At 39.3% G+C, this 23,507-nt stretch overlaps 1 protein-coding gene across 3 annotated transcripts in view; it reads left to right on the top strand.

The window, feature by feature from the left end:
- The window catches only part of MAGI2 (membrane associated guanylate kinase, WW and PDZ domain containing 2), a 1,132,945-nt gene that overhangs the window by 755,744 nt on the left and 353,694 nt on the right, over positions 1 to 23,507 (top strand). For all 3 annotated transcript variants that reach the window (XM_074942551.1, XM_074942550.1, XM_074942552.1), the window contains exon 6: positions 4,001 to 4,080. In XM_074942551.1, coding sequence (XP_074798652.1) covers positions 4,001 to 4,080 — 80 coding nt within the window. The remainder of the gene's footprint in view (positions 1 to 4,000; positions 4,081 to 23,507) is intronic.

Below are 23,507 nucleotides of genomic sequence, written 5' to 3'. Positions count from 1 at the left end.
CAAATTTCGATGTACATTTTCAGCTGCAGTAAATTTTGGTTTTAAGTGGACTCGGCTTATATGAAAATGGATAGCCTAGCTCATCATCAGCATGAGCAGCAGTAATGTTCGCACTGCTGTATTGCATTGCTGCCCGCTCCAGAAGGACACCACCCTAGCGGTCACAAGATACTTCAGTCTCCATTCCCCTTCTGGCGAGAGAGCACTGTTAGTATTCCTGTGTATGTATATCTTATGACACAGTTCACCTTTGATATCTACTGTAATGTAATGTAGTGTAGTGTAGACACTTTCTCCAGCGACAGAAGGGCTTCTTCCATCGCTCTAGTAAATCCACCTCTCCAAGAGGTACTATTAGGTCTACACTGGGGCTTAGGTCAGCTTTACCATATAGCAACATAGCTAGGTCAACCTAAGTTTTAGGTATAGACCAGCCCTAGGTTTGGTGGTGCCAACTGTGGTAGTAGATTTTGTGTTGTGCCCCCCACACTCCTGAAAATAAATGGAGATCTACCATCTATTTATGTCACTCTATCATAGGCACATATATGGCCCCATTACTACAGTATCTGAGCACCTCATACTCTGTAATGTATTTATCCTTACAATACCCTGGTGAGGTAGAAAAGTGCTATTATCCCCATTTTACAGCTGGGGAACAGGAACACAAAGAGTAAGGTCATACAAGAAGTCTGCAGCAGAGTGGAGAATTGAACCAAGGTCTTCTAAGTTCCAGGCTGGCACCCTAACCAGTGGACAGTCCTTCCCTTCATTCCACAGAAGCCAGATGGAGAATAATTTTTGCATGAAACTCTGTTATTTTTCCTGTGTTAATATCATACTTTGGTTATAATAAAACATTTCTATAGCCCACTAGTACATAGTATTGGCAATTTCAGTTAAAAGAGCAATAATTATTTAATTGTTTTTTAGCTACTTTCATTTTCTATTTTAGACATTATTCAGCAAATTCACAGTAGACTCTAGGCTTCTGCACAATTTCTCCCTTGTACACTGGTAAACAAATTAGGATGAATTAAAATCTTTTACTACTACCATGTTCCGGGAGCATAGTGTAAAAGCCTATGGGGACTTCAACATCAAAACTCTTTCCATGGCTTCTGGCTTTAAGAAGCTGCTTTTGATTTCAAGGGGGAAGCTTGCCCTCAGTAGCAGAGATGTAATATTTGTTCAGGAATTGTACACCTGCCTTTCAATTCAGTTACCACATACAGTAATCAGGCTCATGGAAATGATGTAGGGGAGACTTTTTGAGCATGCCTTCCAGTGATGAAGTAGGGTTCTTTGCTGAATAACCGAAGAGAAGCCAGGGAAAAATGTTAATTGCACTGCAGCTATATTTCTTTCTGGATGCTTTTACTGCATCACCTCACCCCTTTCACTCAGTCAGTGATACCAGCCTTGAATGCCTGTTTGTGCACTTTGTCAATTGCCTTTGCATTTCCTCTCAAGCTGCCCTGCATAAATGGACTAATCTGAACTAATCTGTAAAACCACTACCTTCTCTTTCAAATCTGTCCGCGGGACTCGCATCTGTTACGACACCTGCAAGAAGCCAGCTGACCACTGATGGTTCGTATGAGTGGCAGTGTGGATAGCTGATATTAGGAATAATTTTAAAAGGTTTTTAATGGTTCAGCAACATTAATGTGTGCGCATAGTTGGTGTAACAGTGTGATATTGGTGTTGTTATTATGTATATTACCCTTGTTCTGCCTTCCAGTTGTTTGCTATGCTTACTTGTTAGGTTTTGGTGTTTTAATTAGAGTATTAACTGTTATCCTGGCCACAGCTTACGAAACAAGGCGAACTAGAGTCTTTAGGAAAGTCACACTTGTGTTGGAACACTATTTAACTGTTTGCTGGTTAATTTCTTAAATTCAACAAAAGCCTTGGAAAATGCAAGTCACTAGTTCACACTTTAAATAGTAATATTGCTCTTAGTTTTCAAACTCAGGTGCCTAAATTTGGCACCTAAATGTTCTTTTTGGTGCCTAACTAGATACCCATTTTAGACACCTACTATGAGAGTTAACTTAAACGTGTATTTAAATGACGCATCAACTCATCATATAGAATGTATAACATGTTGGAGAGTTCTTAACTAGCTCTAGGCTGAGGCAAAGTGACTTAGTGGACAGGCCACTCACCAGGGACTTTGGAGTCCTTAGTTCTATTTCTGGCTCTGCTGCTGGGTGACTTTAGGGGAGTCACTTCACAGCTATGTGCCTCAGTTTCTCCTTTCTGTAAAGTGGGGGTGATGTTACTGACTTTCTTTGCAAAGTGCTTTAATCTAGTGATGAAAGCATTCTGTAAGAGCTATGTATTATTATTCGAGGAACCCTGAAGGAAAGTGCTGGTGGATTCCTGCTGACTCACTGTAGCAAGTGGGGCCCACTGTCCCTACCCTAGATTACAGGCAGGTGGGAGTGGTTCTAGAGAGGCTCTAGGCAGAAGAGTCCTCAGGTAAGAACCCTAGCCACAGCTGATTTAAAGTATGGGCCAACGGCTTGGGTTGGAAGTTATTTTATTATTATTAATTTCTACATAAATAAAGCCACAACCCAGAGGAGGGTGGGATTTTACTTTATTCAACATTGGTAGACTGTGTTTTGGTGTACGGTGGGAAAGCCACCTGCTCCCAGTGCCTAAAATGGATATTTAAATGCCTAAATACAAATTTAAGTGGCTACTTAAGGCATCCAAATTTGAAAATTGGCCTTATTATTATTGGTGAAATCAAGGCAAAGAGGAGAATTGACATACCCAAGAGCACACAGGCAGTCAGGATAGGAGCAGGGATTAGAATGCAGGACTTTCTTATCCTTAAATGGAAGGATTACACCTCTGGACCAGATCTCACTATGTGTATAAATCAATACGAGTAATTGATAAATTACAAAATGTATCCAGATCAATTTTTGACTGTCTGCCTGGTTCCATCTACTTTTCACTAACGTTTACAGCAAATGCTTTAAATAAATTTTAAATTAGACAGCAAATGTTATATTAATAATCTAAATAATTCAGTAATATATAAAACTGTACAAAGTGAGCAGACTCCTAGGATGTGTTAGATAAATAAAACATGCCTTAGAAAGGGATGTCAGTGTTAGAAGACGGGCACCTGTGCAAATATGAGAATAATTGTTACATCTCCTTCCCGTTTTATAGCCTTCCTTTCTTGGCATTGTTTTTTTTATTTGGCTCCAAATTCAAAAGGATGTGGAAAGGGTATACATAAAAAAGCTTGTTTTAACTCTGATTAGCTGCTCTGTGTGTCAGTTCATTTGGCAAAATACTCTCCTGGAAAACAGTTTGTACCAATTCAGAGACTATTTCATTGCTGATTCCTGAATGATCTATTCTGAGTATAGCAAAATAGCCACATGACTCATTCAGCTTGTGCAAAATACATCTTATCGTGGTAGAAGAATTAGATATGGAATAGATGAAGGTTGGTTAAACAAAGTGTCATTAATCACTCTGTTAGAAAATGTAGACTTTGCAGGAGCACACTGTAATTTGCATCATTTTTGCAATGCCTTGCCAGCGTGGCTGTTAAGAAATAACAAACACGTATGTATGAAAAGGACAGGTTTAAGATGAAAATAATTCTATCCAAAAACTCTGAGGATGGTGTGGAATCCTGTCGACTGCACTCATTCAGCTAGAGAACACTGTATTTGTAATAAATTCCTTTTGCTCTGGATGAGTTCTGCATTTTCAATGAGGTTAACTTGGCAACATTCTAGTTGATTTTAATAAAAATAGCTGCTTTGAGGACAGGGAGCTGAGGTTGCCAAATTTGCAGCTGCCTTGCACAATTACTCTTACACCTCCTTCAGGGCTACTTAGAACCAGTAAGCAAATTAAGTGTATCGATTGCAATTTTGTTGGACTAACCCTTTTTTTCTTAAGGAATAAACTTGATTCCTTTCAGTATGTGTCTGCTCAGAGTGATCTCTTTTCTTTTCAGCCATAACACAAAGACAACATCATGGCTGGATCCACGACTTGCGAAAAAGGCTAAACCTCCTGAAGAGTGCAAAGAAAATGGTAGGTTATTAAGTTTTCATTGCTGCTCAGAAAGGATTTGTCTTTGTGTGTGTGTGTCTCTCTGAATTCTTGAAAAAGGAAGGCATTTTACGGACCGATGAAAGGTGTTTAATTGCTGCTTTGGTTATAAGCCATAAGTGGTACAGTATTCTCAGTGTGCCATGTGTTTCTGCTTTTTATTCCCACTTTCTGATGATATCCAAAGCTGAGGATCGCAAGTGTGTTTTATGTCTGTTTTGTTTTTTGACTCCTTGACTGACCCCTCTCCCCTGTCTCCCACTGAGAACTTTGGTCTGCAGAACAGAATCTCTTTTAAGATTCTGAGCTTTCAGTCTACAAGAAATGCAGTTCATAAGGGAAACCAACAGCACCATGAGAAATGAATATTATTTGATTTGATTTTAAATCCACAGTGCTGTGCTACTTAGTATTTAAACAAAACAGTGTCTGATAGAACTGTGGGTGGGGAAGCGAATAGTCACTATTACAGTTCCAGGCCAGATATTTGGTGTTGCAATGAAAATAGTTTAACAAATAAAAACAAAAATAAGATTGGAGACATTTAAAAGAAATATATTTGTTATGAAAAACAGATAAAAGTGTATTTTGGTTAAAAAATATATCAACTGCAAGATACAGCTCTCATCAAACTGTATATCTTTATGTACACTCTGTATGCTTTTCAGATTTTCTCTAGTAAAGTTTCTGTCATTAAAACAGTTTAATAAAAATTATGTTAATAAATGCATTCTAATGAATTTCTTTCCTAGATGGTATATTTAATTTGTCCTATATTTCAGTGTTGGTTCAGCTCACCAAGTATCATAAGGTGGGAAGGGAGTGATTTATTATAAATTATTATTTTTATGTATTTTGAGCCATAGAAAAAGATACAAGGTATTTTACACCTGCATTATATATGCATTAGTTTAAAACTTATGTTGTGAATATGTGTTTAATGTATTAACATAAAATACTAGCTGTTTTCATACACCTCATTTGATTTATGTGAAACTGCCATTATACCTAATATTGATTAATGTAAACATTATCAGTTGAAGGGTATAATTTTATGCCATTTCGTGCTGGTAAAAGACAGAGAATCATTGATGAATATTTGGGTGTATAAAATGTAAGGTCAGTGGTATGGTACAAAATGTTCTCTTATTTTATATAAATCTGTGCAGTTTTTAAGTACCCATTCATTCCAAGAATCTCTCCCCATTTCAGCAGTAATCCTAACTTCCTCGTCTGACATGAAAATTATCACATCTGAATAATTTTATGATACATTTTTTCCAGCACTGATAATGCTAGTTCCCCATGTCTTAAGTGCTACAATGCATACAGTAGAATTGTTACTGACACAAAACAAGGGGACTTAAGTTTTGCATTAGAAATGTGTCTCACATGTGATACTTGGTATGACATATCATTATCCAGTGCTTAGTGGTGCATTGTCTTGAGTTTAAAAAACAAAACAAAGCTAGACAGTGATACATCAGACATTGTTGAAAACAAATATGTATTGCTCCTTTTCCCAGCAGTTGCAATTCACTGAAACCACAACAACTATTTAAATGTCAAAAACTGAAATAATTTCAGATTATTTATAGGATTATTTTGCAGCTATTTGACTAGGGTGTTACTGCATAGCACTCTAGGTCGCCTCTCGCTTTCAAGAGTTGCTCAGCAAAGTACTTGAAGTGAAGCATAAAAGATTTTAGGGAGAGATCTTATGCTCTTTTCCTCAAAGTAAAGCTCTCTCATGTAATGTACACAATTTTTCTGTCGTTCTTTGGTTGCTCAAGATAGAAATTGCTTGGTTTCTTTAACGTTGTGAGTCTCCACAGAGATACAGGCCTCTCAAAATGGCAGATGCTTGTGAGAAGTGTTACCAGCTTGCCATTAACATCTGACATTGGGGAGTTTAATTTAGCACACAAGGTTTTTATAGATTTAATGACAATTAAAGTACTAACTTTATACTGGTTTCAGCTAACGCTGCGTAAATTTGTTTTATGCCAAAGAAATTATTTGCTCTTTACAGTTTATGATCTACTAAAGTTCACTTCTAGGTGGAGATTCAGACTTCTAGAAAGTCACTGGTGCTTAAATAGGAAATGATATGTACTTTGTTTCCTATATTGTTGTTATTTTTAGGGTTCATGTTTCTGCAAGTTAGTTTCATTGTCACTCATAGAATCATAGAATATCAGGGTTGGAAGGGACCCCAGAAGGTCATCTAGTCCAACCCCCTGCTCGAAGCAGGACCAATTCCCAGTTAAATCATCCCAGCCAGGGCTTTGTCAAGCCTGACCTTAAAAACCTCTAAGGAAGGAGATTCTACCACCTCCCTAGGTAACGCATTCCAGTGTTTCACCACCCTCTTAGTGAAAAAGTTTTTCCTAATATCCAATCTAAACCTCCCCCATTGCAACTTGAGACCATTACTCCTCGTTCTGTCATCTGCTACCATTGAGAACAGTCTAGAGCCATCCTCTTTGGAACCCCCTTTCAGGTAGTTGAAAGCAGCTATCAAATCCCCCCTCATTCTTCTCTTCTGCAGACTAAACAATCCCAGCTCCCTCAGCCTCTCCTCATAAGTCATGTGCTCTAGACCCCTAATCATTTTTGTTGCCCTTCGCTGGACTCTCTCCAATTTATCCACATCCTTCTTGTAGTGTGGGGCCCAAAACTGGACACAGTACTCCAGATGAGGCCTCACCAGTGTCGAATAGAGGGGAACGATCACGTCCCTCGATCTGCTCGCTATGCCCCTACTTATACATCCCAAAATGCCATTGGCCTTCTTGGCAACAAGGGCACACTGCTGACTCATATCCAGCTTCTTGTCCACTGTCACCCCTAGGTCCTTTTCCGCAGAACTGCTGCCTAGCCATTCGGTCCCTAGTCTGTAGCGGTGCATTGGATTCTTCCGTCCTAAGTGTAGGACCCTGCACTTATCCTTATTGAACCTCATCAGATTTCTTTTGGCCCAATCCTCCAATTTGTCTAGGTCCTTCTGTATCCTATCCCTCCCCTCCAGCGTATCTACCACTCCTCCCAGTTTAGTATCATCCGCAAATTTGCTGAGAGTGCAATCCACACCATCCTCCAGATCATTTATGAAGATATTGAACAAAACCGGCCCCAGGACTGACCCCTGGGGCACTCCACTTGACACCGGCTGCCAACTAGACATGGAGCCATTGATCACTACCCGTTGAGCCCGACAATCTAGCCAGCTTTCTACCCACCTTATAGTGCATTCATCCAGCCCATACTTCCTTAACTTGCTGACAAGAATACTGTGGGAGACCGTGTCAAAAGCTTTGTTAAAGTCAAGAAACAATACATCCACTGCTTTCCCTTCATCCACAGAAGCAGTAATCTCATCATAAAAGGCGATTAGATTAGTCAGGCATGACCTTCCCTTGGTGAATCCATGCTGACTGTTCCTGATCACTTTCCTCTCATGTAAGTGCTTCAGGATTGATTCTTTGAGGACCTGCTCCATGATTTTTCCAGGGACTGAGGTGAGGCTGACGGTTTGTGCTTTATTTTATTGCAGTTAGAATTTGCATTGGCTAAATGGGATGTATGTGGCTGGCCACACCATATAACCAGTTCTGTAAGCAATTCTCCAGGCCAGCCACTTCTGCCACTCTCAGCCCCTTCCTTCCTGTTCTTTTGCTGTTGAATCCCTCCACTCTCTCTGCCACCCTGGATTCCTTTCTATCTCTTTTCTACCTCAAAGTCTATCCACCCATAACATATAATTGCTACATTTTTGGGCCACTGACCACTAGGGTTTCCTCCACTACAGACAAAGCCTGTGCTTTCAGCTGTTCTGTGTTCCTTAACAAACAATACTAATTCTCCACTCTCATTGACTCCCAAGCCTCCAGTACCAGCTGCTTATTTATTACCTTTGGCATCCTCTAAACCAGGGGTAGGCAACCTATGGCACACATGCCAAAGGCGGCACGCAAGCTGATTTTCAGTGGCACTCACACTGCCCGGGTCCTGGCCACTGGTCCGGGGGGCTCTGCATTTTAATTTAATTTTAAATGAAGCTTCTTAAACATTTTAAAAATCTTACTTACTTTACATACAACAACAGTTTAGTTATATATTATAGACTTATAGAAAGAGACCTTCTAAAAACGTTAAAATGTATTACTGGCATGCAAAACCTTAAATTAGAGTGAATAAATGAAGACTCGGTACACCACTTCTGAAAGGTTGCCGACCCCTGCTCTAAGCCTTCTCACACAGACACTTTCTCCCTCTCTGCACAGGTTCTCACTGACCTTTTCAGTGAAAATGACAAGATCCACCAAGACAACCTTTCCTCTTCCTCCTCCCCTGTCACAGAAGCCATGGCTTCCTGCTCACTCTTCTCCTATAATCCCATCTGCCACTCACTGCCCATCAGAGAGGCAGTTTGGAGACCTGACGTCTATTCTTCTCTGCCCGGACCTGCTGTGTGACCCTGGGCAAGTCACTTCACTTATCTGTGTCTCTGTTTCCCCTTGTCTATCATATCTATTTCGATGGTAAATTCTCTGAGGCAGGGACTGTCTGTTACTATGTGTATATACACTGCCTCACAGAGTGGGGGCCTGATCTCTGTTGGGGGCCTTCAGGTGCTACCATAATGCTACTAAATAAAGATGGTCAGGAATTTTCCATCACAGATCATTCCGATGGAAAAGGTAGTTTTTGCAGAATTTCAGTTTTCTAACAAAAATTTTCATTTTGCCAAAAAGATTGATTTTCTGTTGGGAAAATTGAAATAATGTATTCCATTTCGCTCAGTCTGACGTGAATTGGAATACTTCCTTTCATTTTTAAAGAGGACCCAAAACACTTAGTTTTAATCAGTTCAAAAAAGCATTATACTGCATTTATTTGTGATGCGTTGAGAGTTGTAGTTCTGGCCCCCATTCCCTCCTGTTGACCAGACTCCCTGAATGACTACATCTACCATAATAACGAATAATAATAATAATAATTAATAATTAATACTTCATAACCTCTTTTATAATGCTTTTCATCAGTACATCACAAAGCACTTGACAAAGGAGGTCATTTATTTCAGTATCATAATTTCCATTTTACAGATGGGGAAGCTAAGACACAGAGGGGGAAAAGTGACTTATATTTCCTCTATAGTGCATCATGGGAGTCATATGATTTTTAGTGCTTCCTGGAAGAGAGAATCTGGCCATGGAGCCTTGAGAGAATGGGTGGGGGCAGAATGTTTTGATATTTCCAATCCAATTTTTTTGGAATGTTGGCATTTCGACATTTTTGGCCAGTTTCAGGATGAAAACCAATGTTGAAATGTTGGAATTTCTCATGGATTTTGCTTAGCTCAGTAACAATTCTGCCCCGATTATTGGTCCTCATCAGTCAGTATCATACAATCATAGAAATGTAAGGCTATAAGGGACTTTGAGACATCAGCAAGTCCAGAGCCCTCCAGTGAGACAGGACCAAGTAAACCTAGACCATGCCTGACATGTATTTGTCAAACCTATTCTTAAAAACCTCTAATGATGGGATTTCACAACCTCCCTTGGAAGCCTACACCAGAACTTAATTACCCTTATAGTTAGAACACTTGTCCTAATATCTAAGCTAAAGCTCCCTTGCTGAAGATTAAGCCCCCTACTTCTTGTCCTACCTTCAGTGGACATGGAGAACAGTTGATCCCCATCCTCTTTATAAGAGCCCTTACCATATTTGAAGATTGGTCTCAGGTCCCTCAGTCTTCTTTTCTTAAGACTAAACATGTCCAGTTTTTTTTTAACTTTTCCTCATGGGTTAGGTTTTCTAAACCTTTTATCATTTTTGTTGCTCACCTCTGGACTCTCTCCAATTTATTTACATCTTTCTTAAAATGTGGCATCCAGATTTGGACACAGTAGTCCAACTGAAGACTGAAGCAAAATAGGCATTAAACACCTCAGCCTTCTTGATGTCATCAGTTATTAGCTCTCCTTCCCCGCTAAGTAGAAGACTTATACTTTCCTTTATCTTTCTCTTGCTCCCAATGTATTTAAAGAATCTCTTCTTTTATGTCCCTGGCTAGGTGTGATACATTTTGCGACTTAGCCTTTTTTTGTCCCTAATAGTCCTCCTCAGCAATTTGTCCATGTTTCCACTTTTTGTAGGATTCCTTTTTGATTTGCAAGTCATTAAAGAGCTCTTGATGCACCCGAATTGGCCTCTTACTATTCTTCCGATCTTTCCTTCTCATCAGGGTAGTTTGCAGTTGTGCCTTTTTAATATTGTCTCCTTGAGAAACTGCCACCTCTCCTGAACTCCTTTGTCCCCTACATTTTCTTCCCGTGGGACCTTACCTACCAAGACTCTGAGTTTGTTAAAGTCTGCTTTTGTTTAGTCTATTGCCTTATTCTTTTGCTCCCACTCCTTTCTTTCCTTACATTTATGCAACCTGTCATTTCATGATAACTTTCACCCAAATTGTCTTCTACAATGTAGCTAGTTCCTCCCTGTTGGTCACAATCAAGTCTAAAATGGTTGTCTCCTGGTTACTTCCTCCACCTTCTGAAACAAGAAGTTGTCCCCAATACATTCCAAGAACTTATTGGAAATTTTGTGCTTTGCCAGAGTATTTTTCAACAAATGTCTGTGAAATTGAAGTCCCCAGTTACTACCAGGCCTTGTGTTTTGGATATTTCTATTTGTTCTAGAAATGCCTTCTCCACCTCTTCTTTCTGATTTGGTAGTCGAAAATAAACCCCCTCCCCCACCTACTGTGACATCACCTCTCTTTTCCCACTTTTATTCAGAGATTTACAACTGGTCTGCCTCTTACCTCCTTCTGGACCTTAGAACAAGTGTCTATATTCTTGATGTATAATGCCCTACCTCGTCCCTTTTTCCCTTCCTGAACAAGCTTCCAATATTCCAGTCATGAGATTTATCCCACCAAGTCTCTGTGATACCAATTAAGTCATATTTTAGCTTATGTATTAATTCTTCCAGCTCTTCCTGTTTGTTCCCCATACTCTTGCATTTATGTATGGACATGTCAGATGTTGAGCAGATTCCCCCAGTGATTTCCTTCTGGTTGCTCCTATTGTAGTTGTCAATCCCCCAACATCTAGACTTCTATTAAGGTTACCTTTTTTTTATGCTGACCTGTAGACTTTTGTCACCTGCTCCCTTTGAATCTAGTTTATAGCCCTCGTTATTAGGTTGTTGAGTTGGTGCACGGTGCTACTCTTCCCTTCTTCATCAGGTGGACCCCATCTCTTCCCAGAAGTCCTCCTTCCTGGAACAGCATCCCAATGTCAAGGAAAGTGAAGCCCTCCCATCTATACCATCTGTGCAGCTATACATACATTCATCATCCTGTTGGGCCACCACTACCACATACTCCTCCTCCCAAAATAATGGAAAGCAGTAATGTTATTAATATAGACTTGTTTTTAAAACAATACAAATTCAACAGTATGGTCCTTTCCAATGAACAACTCTGAACCGCCATTCTAGAAATTCCAAGATACCAGCTTACTTTTTCTATAGGCTATCTGGAGCCCCAGACTTATCAGTATGCTGGGAAAACAATAACCCCTCAGATCATTAAATAGGCTCAGTCCTTCTTACTTTCTTCCCACTTTTGTGCAACCTATTTCCTGGAGGGTCATTACTTTCATGGAACACAAGATCATCCCATGTTCGGCATATGCTCAGTTTTGGAAATTTTACATTGTGTGGTACTGGGAAGATTTAAGATAAAGTCCTAAAATCACTGGATGTTTTGTAGTCTCAATCTCTGAATGCATTCCTCTTACTGATATCTTTGAACGTCCTCATTGCACGGTGACTGTTGTTTTCGTATCACTTCACCAGTGTCATACTGTCATAAATATAAAGGGAAGGGTAACCACCTTTCTGTATACAGTGCTATAAAATCCCTCCTGGCCAGAGGCAAAACCCTTTCACCTGTAAAGGGTTAAGAAGCTAAGGTAGCCCAGCTGGCACCTGATCCAAACTGGCCAATGAGGGGACAAGATTCTTACAAATCTGGAGCGGGGGAACAAAGGGTTTGGTCTGTCTGTGTGATGCTTTTGCCGGGAACAGATCAGGAATGCAAGCCTTACAACTTCTGTAAGCCTTACAACTTCTGTAATCTACCTAGAAAATGCATTAGATTTTCTTTTGTTTAATGGCTTGTAAAATAAGCTGTGCTGGAGGGAATGTATAATCCTGTTTTTGTGTCTTTTTGTAACTTAAGGTTTTGCCTAGAGGGATTCTCTATGTTTTGAATCTGATTACCCTGTATTTACCAACCTGATTTTACAGAGGTGATCGTTTTACCTTTTCTTTAAATAAAATTCTTCTTTTAAGAACCTGATTGATTTTTCATTGTTCTTAAGATCCAAGGGTTTGGGTCTGTATTCACCTGTACCAATTGGTGAGGATATTATTATCAAGCCTTCCCCACGAACGGGGGTGTAGGGATTGGGGGGATATTTTGGAGGAAGACGTCTCCAAGTGGTCTCTTTACCTGTTCTTTGTTTAAACTGCTTGGTGGTGGCAGCATATTGTTCAAGGACAAGGTAAAGTTTGTACCTTGGGGAAGTTTTTATCTAAGCTGGAAAGAATAAACTTAGGGGGTCTTTCATGTGGGTCCCCACATCTGTACCCTAGAGTTCAGAGTGGGGAAGGAACCTTGACACATACAAATACGCTTTCATGTGTCTGTCCCAAGCTGCTGTTTTACCCTTTAAACGCCCCTTCTTAAATGCTCCCACATAGCTAAAAATTAGAGGTAACTAAAGCTCAGTTAGCTACTGGCTAGTGGCCCCTTTATTGATCTCCAGGCAAGAGTTACCACCTTTCTTACTCATTTCTTGTTCCAACAAGAGTTACTAATCAACTGTCAAGTGATGAAGGGGAAGGGGCAGCCATTTTATTACATGCCATGTTGAATTTTATTATTCTTTAAAAGACTACTGTGAATGTAAACAAGCAAACATTTACTTAAACATCACAAGAATTCCTTGAAAAGGATATAATTTATGTTTAATAAATGCATTCAGCTAACAGATGCTGTCTGCACATGAAGAAATATGGTCTTTTAACAGGCTAGCTCACTAAATAGGTATGGATCTTATCACATACAGTCAGTGAGTTTTGAATTATATGATGAGTTAATGGTACCAAACCAATAGATAAATTGGTTTATTTTTCCATTTTAACTTCAGTTGGTTGATATATTCAGTTGCATAAGATATATACAAAGAGATCCTGGCAACTTGGCAAGTGATATTACAGCATTTTAAATCATATTCAGTTTTTCTGTACATACTTTAAAGAACTTATACTAAAATTAGTCTTCAGTTTAGCTGCTTTTTTCTTCATATGGTTCACTAGCTGGTACTTAATTTTTTCTTTTAAGAAAAAAGATGATGAAAAACAAAGAAAAATAAAATGTAAATGATTAAACAAATGAATCCACCAATAGAAAACCATAACTTTCATGATTCCAATTTGTTTGTTTGGGTGGGTGGCTTTTTTTAATCTCAGAATTTTTGTTGAAGATTGCTTTATTTAAAAATAAGCAACTGAATAGCCCTCTACTCTTGTAGTTAAAGATGATTTGAATAAGTAGTCGGTAGCAGATGGTCTGAAATCTGCAATACCTAACTTGCTGTTCTAATGCATCTGGAACACCTACAAAATATTATTTATAACAAAAATTAAATGTGACAGAGTTAATTTCATTTTTGAGTAGGTATTTCCTACATATAACCACACTCCTGTTTATCCCCTCTGCGTTGCCCAGTACCAGAATGTTTGAGTAGCTCTGTCAGAAATTGCAATTTGGAATTCACTCTGATCATGCATAGACCTATGCACATGCTTAACTTTACACAATGTGTCCAGTGTAGTAAAGTTAAGCATGTGTTTAAATCTGTTCAGGATGGGGCTTAGGAAAAGACTAAATCACAAACACATTAAGAGAAAATATCCTGTCTTTATTTACTTCTTTCTTTACAATTCTGTAAAAAGAAATACATTTCCATCATTATGTCCTCTGCTGTTTTTCAAAAGGGCTTTTGGACCAAAAGGTATGAAATATTGGCTTTCTGATTTCCTTGAGCTATTAAATGCGTGTTCCCACTGGACACAAGTAGTGAGCGTTCTTATATGCTTCTGTAATATACTGGCATTGTTTATGGTTACCAGTGCCCCCTCGTGGAGGACATACACAGGATAAAATCCTGTCTACTAATTGATTCTCTTTTAACTCAAGTGATAGGAGCTTGTGTGTTTGGAACTCAGACTTTCAGCACCAGATGTCATGAAGCTTTTCTCTTCCACCAAGGTCTCTGAGTATCTGCCTGTGACCATTGTTTTGTATTTCAGTATAAGAAAATAAATAATATAAAACTCTTTTGACCAGCGTCTACTATGAATTACCAGTAAAAGTTTGGTAAATATTACCAAAAGTTCCAGCATCTACATCACATTAAAAATATGTTACCGGTGGGATTTTCAGAAACATACAGTGTTGGCCTAACTCTGCTCCTGTTGAAGTCAATGGGAAACTGGACCGTAAATGCTTTGCTAATATTGTCCCATATATATATAGTCTTCATAGTTAACACAAGGATGTTATGTGATTGTACATGGGAGGGCAGATGGAATGCACAATGAGTAGGATGGGAAGTTACGCATGAGACATTTTCTCTATTAGGAGAAAAGTCCACACTTCAATAAATTTTAAAAAACGTCTGAGAATCCCCACCATAGCGGCTGAGTGTGTGTTTTGGAGGGATTTGTTTGTTTAAATTTTGAATTATTCTTGATGAATTATACTGCCTGACACTGAAAATCCTGTTTATTCAGTGGGACCACAAGCAGGCAGCACGTATAGAATTAGGTTCAGAGTGCAGTGAAGAGAGCCAGACAAAATGTGGGAAGTTTTGAGGCAAACTTTTCCATGCAGTTCTGCAAATACTTTTTCTAGTCAGACATCAAAGCCCCTCCTATTCCAGGCTGTGTCACTTCTGAACAGGGACTGCCCTTCATATACTTTTGCCTGGTGGCTTTGTGATATGAACTAATGACTAGGATTTAGAACAAGGTTGAGAGACCACCAGCTTCATTTTCACTTGTGATCTAGATCCAGGTATTTACAGACAATAAGCTTATTGCACCTGCTAAACACATATTTTTTTTGTTAATACTTTTCTTTTTACAGTTTACTAATCTGATTTTTAAAATAGTAGTTAACACCCTCAGTTTTGCAAGGGACTACCATTATGCAAGCTAGCATTCAGTGTAACAAGTCTGATCACAAGGAATTTATTTGGGATTTAAGTGGATGTCAGATATGCTTCCATGGGCTTGTGATTTCAATTCAGTATTAATTAAGCAATAACAGGGTGTCTCTTGAAGAATAATGACCAGCTGAAAGAGTCAGCAACTGAATCTGCTCATTAATAAACTAAGAAAAACTCTGTACCAAATTTGTCATTACTATTAAAACATGAAAACTACAAACCCCCAGAGGATTTTGTTCCAAGTATTATCCCAAAGGAATAGAGGACATATTCTAGAGAATGGAAAAACCTGTATGTTAGTTTCTCTGATGGTTAGAATCCTCTAACATTCCACTGAGTTTATAATCATAGAATATCAGGGTTGGAAGAGACCTCAGGAGGTCATCTAGTCCAACCCTCTGCTCAAAGCAGGACCAACCCCAACTAAATCATCCCAGCCAGGGCTTTGTCAAGCTGGGCCTTAAAAACCTCTAAGGATGGAGATTCCACCACCTCCCTAAGTAACCCATTCCAGTGCTTCACCACCCTCCTAGTGAAAAATAGTGTTTCCTAATAGCCAACCTAGACCTCCACCACTGCAACTTGGGACCACTGCTCCTTGTTCTGACATCTGCCACCACTGAGAACAGCCTGGCTCCATCCTCTTTGGAACCCCCCCTTCAGGTAGTTGAAAGCTGCTATCAAATCCCACCCTCATTCTTCTCTTCTGGGCCTGAGGCTTCTTTGTGTGCTCTGTGCTGTGTGTCTGTGTGTTCACCTCAGACCAGTCCCACTGACACAAACTACCAGGAACAAGGTTTTATTCTGTAAAGAACAAAGAACAGGGATTACAGTCCAGCAGCCTCCTCTCTGCTTGCCTGCTACATGCTCCCAGCTCAGTCAGTGCTGAGATCTCTTCCTGGGAGAGCAGAGGGTACATTGTACAACATAACGCCCCTTACAAACATGTTCTAACTCCCACAATAACTAAACCCCAAAACAAACAAGCCAATGTTCCCTTTTGTGTCATTTAAACTCCTCTGAGGGTGCTCTTTAAGCCCTTTTTGGTCCTACCTGTAAATAGGGTTGCCAACTTTCTAATTGCACAAAACTGAACACCCTAGCCCTGCCCCTTCCCCAGGGCCCTGCCCCCTGTCATGTCCCTTCTCCGAGGCCCTGCCCCCCACTCACTACATTCCCCCTCCCTCGGTGGCTCACTCTCCCCAACCCTCACTCACTTGGGCTGGGGGTTGGGTTTGGGGTGCAGGAGGAGGTGAGGGTTCTAACTGGGGGTGCGGGCTCCAGGGTGGGACCAAAAATGAGGGGGAGGGGGCTCTGGGATAGGGCAGGGAGTTGGGGTGCAGGAGGCGGTGAGGGCTCTGGCTGGGGGTGTGGGCTCTGGTGTGGGGTTGGGGATGAGGGGCTTGAGGTGCAGGAAGGGGCTCCAGGCTGCGGATTGGGGCCGAGGGACTCGGAGTGCGGGAAGGGGCTGTGGGTTGAGGCAGGGGATTGGGATGTGGTAGGGGTTGAGGGCTCTGGGCTGGGGGTGCTGGCTTTGGGGTGGGGCCAGGGATGAGGAGTTTGGGATACAGGAGGGGGTTCTGGGTTTGGGCTGGGGCAGGGGTTTGGGGCTCGGGTTTGGGGCATGGGCTTATCTCGTGTAGCTTCCAGTGAATGGCACAGTGGGGCTAAGGCAGGCTCCCTGCCTGTCCTGGCACCATACTGCGCTCCGGAAGCGACCAGCAAGTTTGGGTCCTAGGCAGCGGGGCCAGGAGGCTCTGCGCACTGCTCTCACCCTCAGGCACTGTCCCTCCCAGCAACCATTGACCCAATTAAAAAAATGCTAAGGTGGAGTGTGATTCAAAGAAGGTTGAGAACCCCTGGCATAGGTATTTACTGCAGGATCCAGAATGCTGAAGAACATTTCCGGGGTGGGGTAACGAGCTATATGTTCAGAATTAATAGTGGAGGCTTTGTAGTAGAATCGGATAGCTGTAAGAGACTGAGAGCATGTGAACCTAGAGAGTATTGGTAAGACAGAGAGTATAAATAATAAAAGAATTGAGTTTGTGATTCGTTAAAGTCACATAGGAGAATATTTGGTCATAGAAAGGCACAGGAGAAAAAAGCATTGTTGGCATAAGAAGGTCTTGAAAATAAAGACAGTGGAAATGGGCTTGGGAAGCAAAGGGGTAGAGTCTTGGAATTAGAGTGAGAGCACCCAAAGGGCAATTCAGAAAGATCTAGCCCTTGGAGATGCACTCACACTCCAGGACTATGAATCTGAGATGCTTTCTTTTAAATGTGAGATTATCATATTTTTCATGCTAGAGGATGTAATTTAATGTTCTATTAAAATAACATTTTTAATTGCATTTTCTTTTTAAATTTTGTGGATGTTTTGTGTTTCATAGAACAGTAGTTTTTGGTGAGATTGTTTTTGTTTTTCAAAGGCTTTGGGAACTTTACAAACTTAAATTTCTTCTCGTGACATGTCTGCCCCTTTCTTCCCCTGTTGCCTCTTGCTTTGTCATACAGACTAGTAGTATTGTATCTGACAACTAATATGCAGTTCTCGGCTCTTCATGTAGTTGCAGCAGACCCAGGATTCATTTCTTCTGGGTCCACAGTATAAACCAAATTATGTTTGAATTACCAAGTACTATATTGCTATATTATCCATCATTTGCTTTTGTTGTACAGTTACAAATGACATTATTGTCCTTTGATATTGCCACATTTGTGAGTGTTTGCAGGATCAGAGCCTTAGATTTTGAGAAATAAAGAATTAATTTATGCTGCTGTCTAGCTAGTATAATTTTCATTTTAAACAGAACGGTAATGTGTTCATTCTGTTTGCTGGGATTTAAGCAGTATTATTTTTCCTTCTTATTTTTTTGCCAGTATCTAGACTTTTCTGTTAACACGAGGAAGTAGCTTTTTTCCCCAAGGATTTTGTACATTCTGGTATTTCTGTGAAAAATCAAGTCTTGCCCTAATTAGCAAGTTAACGATCTTGTTCCAATTGTTTAAGCTGTTATTGATTATGCATATAATTTAAACCATGGCTCTTCAACTCTAGTACCAGATAAAACAATCTCAGTCTATAATAATGCTATTTGACTTGTTTGTTAAGGAACAAGTATAATCCACGCACCCTAGTACAATGCAAAATGCATATTGCTAGTTGTCTGTAGATCAGATACGAAAATTCATTGATTAAGGTTCCTGTGTAGATGTTCTGTTTCAGAATCTTCCTATTTATTTTAAAAGTACAGACTGATATTATTCCCCAGCATTATGAGAACTGCTCATTATATTAAGTATGTATGTTTGTCATTATTCCAGTGGAGAATTCTTTACAGTCTCCTTTTCAGTTTCTTAATGGAATGTTCCCACTTAGTTCTATATCTCTGATGAAAGATTTAATGCTCTTGAATTTATAGCTGATTGTCCAAGTGTATTTTAAAGTGAATAGATGTACCAGATTCCCAGAGCAACAACTGCAATTGGATAGGAAGTATAGTCCTACTCACCCCTTACAATGAATGGGAAAAAGAACTTGGTGTTGAGCTCAGCTGGGCCAATTCTTGCATTGGTTTGCACTTCATACTGTCCCATTGATTTCAGTGGAATTGTACAGGGAGTTAAGTCAGTGTAGAGTTTAGCCCAGTGTGCAGCAGAAGCAAAGATATTTGTTTTACCCTACTATTAGCCCAACCAGAAGGAGTTTTCCTGGTTTAAGGAATCTTTTGCTAATAGAGATTGAGGTTTCCATCCTATTTACAGCAGTGTGGAAGATCACCTTGAAGGTAAGAGTACAAATAGACAGGTGGTTAATATTGCAGGTAAGAGAAGCAGATAGACAGAGGTTGAGTGGAACTCTCCCAAGCATAGCTACATCACACTTCCTCGGTAGGATATGCACACCCACCAGTCCAAGGAAAGAAGACAGATGGGGTGGTCTGCTGGCACTTCAATTATAGTATTCATAATACATATTAATAAAAATTATAATTATAGTACAGAGGTTCACGAGGATGACTTCTAAGTGAAGTAGCCATGCAACAATAACATTTTAATTAAAAAAAAAACCAACCCTATTTAAATGGGTTTGCCGGTAGTGAAAGGACAAAGGGATCTGATCCAAAGCCCATTAAACGGCTTCTATTGACTTCAGTGCACTTTGGATCAGGCACAAAGATATTTGATTTGTTGGAAGGATAGTTTCCCTGCTTCAAATAGTGACACGAAGAGAGCTCTGTTTAGATGAAGAATAAGCTGTTTGGGATTTTATTTCTCCAACAAAAAATATTGCTAATAATATTTATGTAATTTTTTTCTTCAAACAGAGCAGCTGATAGGAGTACAGTCTATGTTTAAAACTTGTATGCAAGTAGTGCTTATGTTGCATTGCTTATACATTTATGATAATAAGTCATCCCCCCCCCCTCATCCTTCTGTCCTGTTTAATGGTTTCTGAATGACTGTGGCAGTGGTTGCTGCTAATTGATGGCTTGCGGGAGTGTTGCACCTGTGTTGGCTCTCCTCCCTTGATTACAGTGGACATTTAAAAATAAACTACTTCTCTGCCAGTTATCATCACTGAGATATTCTGCTCATGTTTACTTTGCTTTTTCCTGAGATTCATTCTGCTTAGCTAACCAGAAGCTGGAAAATAACATAATAACTTGTTTTCTCTCCTTGGGATATTTATTCTAATGACCATGTTGGTAGAGAGGCTGGCTAGGATACTTAAAGTGCATTAGCTGTTCATTTATTCTTTTTAGATCTTCATTTGAGAGAGAAACATAATGCCTGGAATCTATTCCTTTCCTGGGAAAATGAACATGCATAGCTGTCACTGAAGTAATTATGGTTAGGTATTGTTACTATAGATGTAAAGCAGGCTTTGTTTCTTGGATCTGCCATTTGAAAAAGCAATAACAAGATTTTTTTAAATGTTCCATGTGGGGATATTTAGATGATATCCTGCCTTGCAACACAAGTGTAAGTGTTGCTAAAGAGAATTCTGATATAAATAAAATTAATTATGCTATGCATTCATATTGTATATAACGTATTGCATTCTGAAGATTTACAGTTAAATATGATTTAGAGTCTTTAAAAAATTCTCACTTTGGTCAGTTTAATACTGACATTTCAGGCAAAATTCTCTTTTCCTGTCCACATGGTAAATCTATCCACCTAACCTAGACATTTCTTCCAATCTCATCACCATGGCCTCTGATCTCCTAGTATTCCGTTTTGCTCTTCTACTCTCCTCATGTGTGCAGAACTCCCAGTACTGTCGCTGTCAGAAGATATATAGAGACAGCAAAATATCAAAGTTCATTACTGTCATGGGGAACTAAGACAATTTTGAATTGAGAATATTGCTTTTCAGTTTTTGCTGTTGTGGTCTGCCTTTCATACAACAAGGTGCCATCAGCTGAGCTTTTGCACAGGATTTTGCAGAATCTCAGGTTGAAATACTGCCACAATGGATTTGGTCTTTCTAAGGAGTGAGTTAGCTGCTACGTTTAAACATTATTTTTGCCAGAAAGTATTTCAACATCAGACTATTTCAAATACACAGACTTCTATCCCAATACAATACTAATACACAGACTATTTCAAATACACAGACTTCTATCCCAAAGAAAGTGTTAAAAGCTTTAAAACTGATGGTAGGAACTTGCTTAAGGCATTCATCTTGGATTTGTTCCTTTCACGCAACATGTTCCCATCACCACATTTAAAAAGCATTCGAATCTTTGATTTGAATTCCAAAATTGTACTTTCTCTACAGCTTTTAAATGTTACTGCGGGGACTAGCTCTTCAAAGGAGCCAGTCTGAGATGGCAGATGTGATATGTTCTGGGATTGTGCAAAACATACAACATGGGTTTCTGCCTCACAGTTATGAGATTCCCTGATAAGGAATGCCAATTTTATACTGCTGTTAAAAAGACAATAATGTATAGACCAATACTGAATTCAAATGCAGAGTCTCTAGCTATACTTTTATTAAATGCTGAATGCTGTTGGCATAATCTGATCATAACACACTTTGAAATTGCACTTTATTGTTCTAGGTTTTTTCCATTTTATACAAACTTCTTTTTCATAATAAATCACTAAGACAAACATGCTCCAACTCAGCTGCCCAGGTTGGGCACCTAAATCCATATTAAGAAACGGATACAGGATACATTATTTTCAGAGGTGCTGAATCTCCACAGTGCTCATTGACTGCTGGGGAAACTGTGGATACTCAGTCCCTCTGAAAACTGTGCTACTTATTGAAGTGCCTAAATATGGAAATATTTTATCCTAAATGTGTATGCATAGGCTTGGCAGAGTTCAATTTTTATATATAATTTCAATAGATATTATAGCTGTTTATTATTAAGCTTTTTAAAAATTTTTAGCTATTGAAATTTTCACAGTTGCAGGAAATTATGGGGGCATGTCAGACAAGAAGGCAGATCAAACAATAGTTATTTAATAAGAGTGGACATTGACTTCAAACGGTTAAACTTTATAACTGTTAAAACACAATTTGTCAACATCACATGTCAAAATATACAAAGTAAATATCTTTAAATCAAACGTTTAATACATCTCAAGCAACAGTTTTCCTACTTTGCCTATCTGTTCATTTCTGTTATCATCAAAGGAAATATTTTTTGTCAATGTGTGTGTGCAGGGTAATCTATATTTATGGATGTTTACCAATAAAAATCTAATCCTTTTAAGCCAGCGTATAAAATGTTGACCACAGGATCTAGAAAGATCCGATTTTTTTTTATATTTGGCAGATTGGAACAGTTTCTTTACCAGTGATTTACCATAGTATGTCTTCAGTTGTGAGTTTGTATTTTAAAAGAGCATTTTGCTTTGTGAATATATTGCTAGAATCATCAAAATATATGTTGTATTAGAGTGATGGAGGTGCTGGTCAGGATTCCATAGTTGACACTGAATTGAATTTTGCACTTAAAAAGGATGAATCCCTGCTTTATGTAAGAAGAATATAAATACCATATGTAGTAAAAATCCTTATGGAAATTCTGTGAAAGTCCAGCTCATAGATTCCTAATTTTAAAGAGGGCCAATCCTGTATCTGAACGTATCTAAACTTTGGGGAACTTTGGAAACGGATCTGATCTTTGAAGCTGGCCTTTATTTTAGTAATGGATTAGCCAAAATCCTAGATCTGATGAAAGCCAAAATATAGGCAGTTTGGATCCTAACACTGAACGTTGCAGCTCCACCCACCCCTTCTCTGCTACTTTTAAGCTCAAAATACCTCTGCTTTGTTTAACCTCATCTTTATCAGAAAACCAGAAACAGGCCATAGTAGAGCCTGCTTGTTTGCCACAGTCCATCAAAATATCTTTAAACATGAAGGTATATTCCAATAAGGAGGTACAGCAGCAATTTTTCTATCCCTAACCCACTGTTCAGTTATAAAGAGATTTGAAGAATGAAGATAAACATTTGAGTCAGTACCAGGCGTTTCAGATCCTCTGGGGTCAGTTAAGAGATTAAACTGGAAGTAAAGGGGACAAGCTCAAATGAAAACAAGATGTGTATATGTAATCTTCATCTCTTAATATTTCTCCCAATACGTTATACAACATGTACAGCACTCTGTATTAACTTGTCAGCAAACATATTTTCTTTCTCTCGAGTGTCCAGGTACATATATAACACTGTAGTATCTGGAGCAGCTATTTATGTGAATTAAATTTCAAGGGCCTATGTTTATGAAAAGTTCAGATATGATAATATCTGTACTTTGTTCAGATTCAGCTTTATGAATGGAGAAAAATCTATCCTTTCTGTCAGGAGACAGGGCCATGGGCAGTCTTGCCAAGTGGTCAGAACATGAGTCAGGCAAATTAGCCAGAGCAAGGGTCAGAACTGAATGTCAGAGCCAAGTGTCAAGACAGAGTCAGAGCCAGGAATCAGAGCTGAGGGTCAGAACCAAAATACTTGGGAGTCAGAAGCAGAGATGGTTCTGAGAGAGGAGTGAGTTGTTCTGAGAGAGGAGTGAGGTTGGGAAAGGACTGGAACAAGGCCAGGTGCAGGCCAGAGTCTAGG

The sequence above is a fragment of the Natator depressus genome, chromosome 1 (assembly GCF_965152275.1).
Source record: "Natator depressus isolate rNatDep1 chromosome 1, rNatDep2.hap1, whole genome shotgun sequence".
In the NCBI taxonomy this organism is placed as follows: domain Eukaryota; kingdom Metazoa; phylum Chordata; order Testudines; family Cheloniidae; genus Natator; species Natator depressus.
Note: the sequence above shows the minus strand (reverse complement) of the source record. Positions and strands in the feature narration are given on the sequence as shown.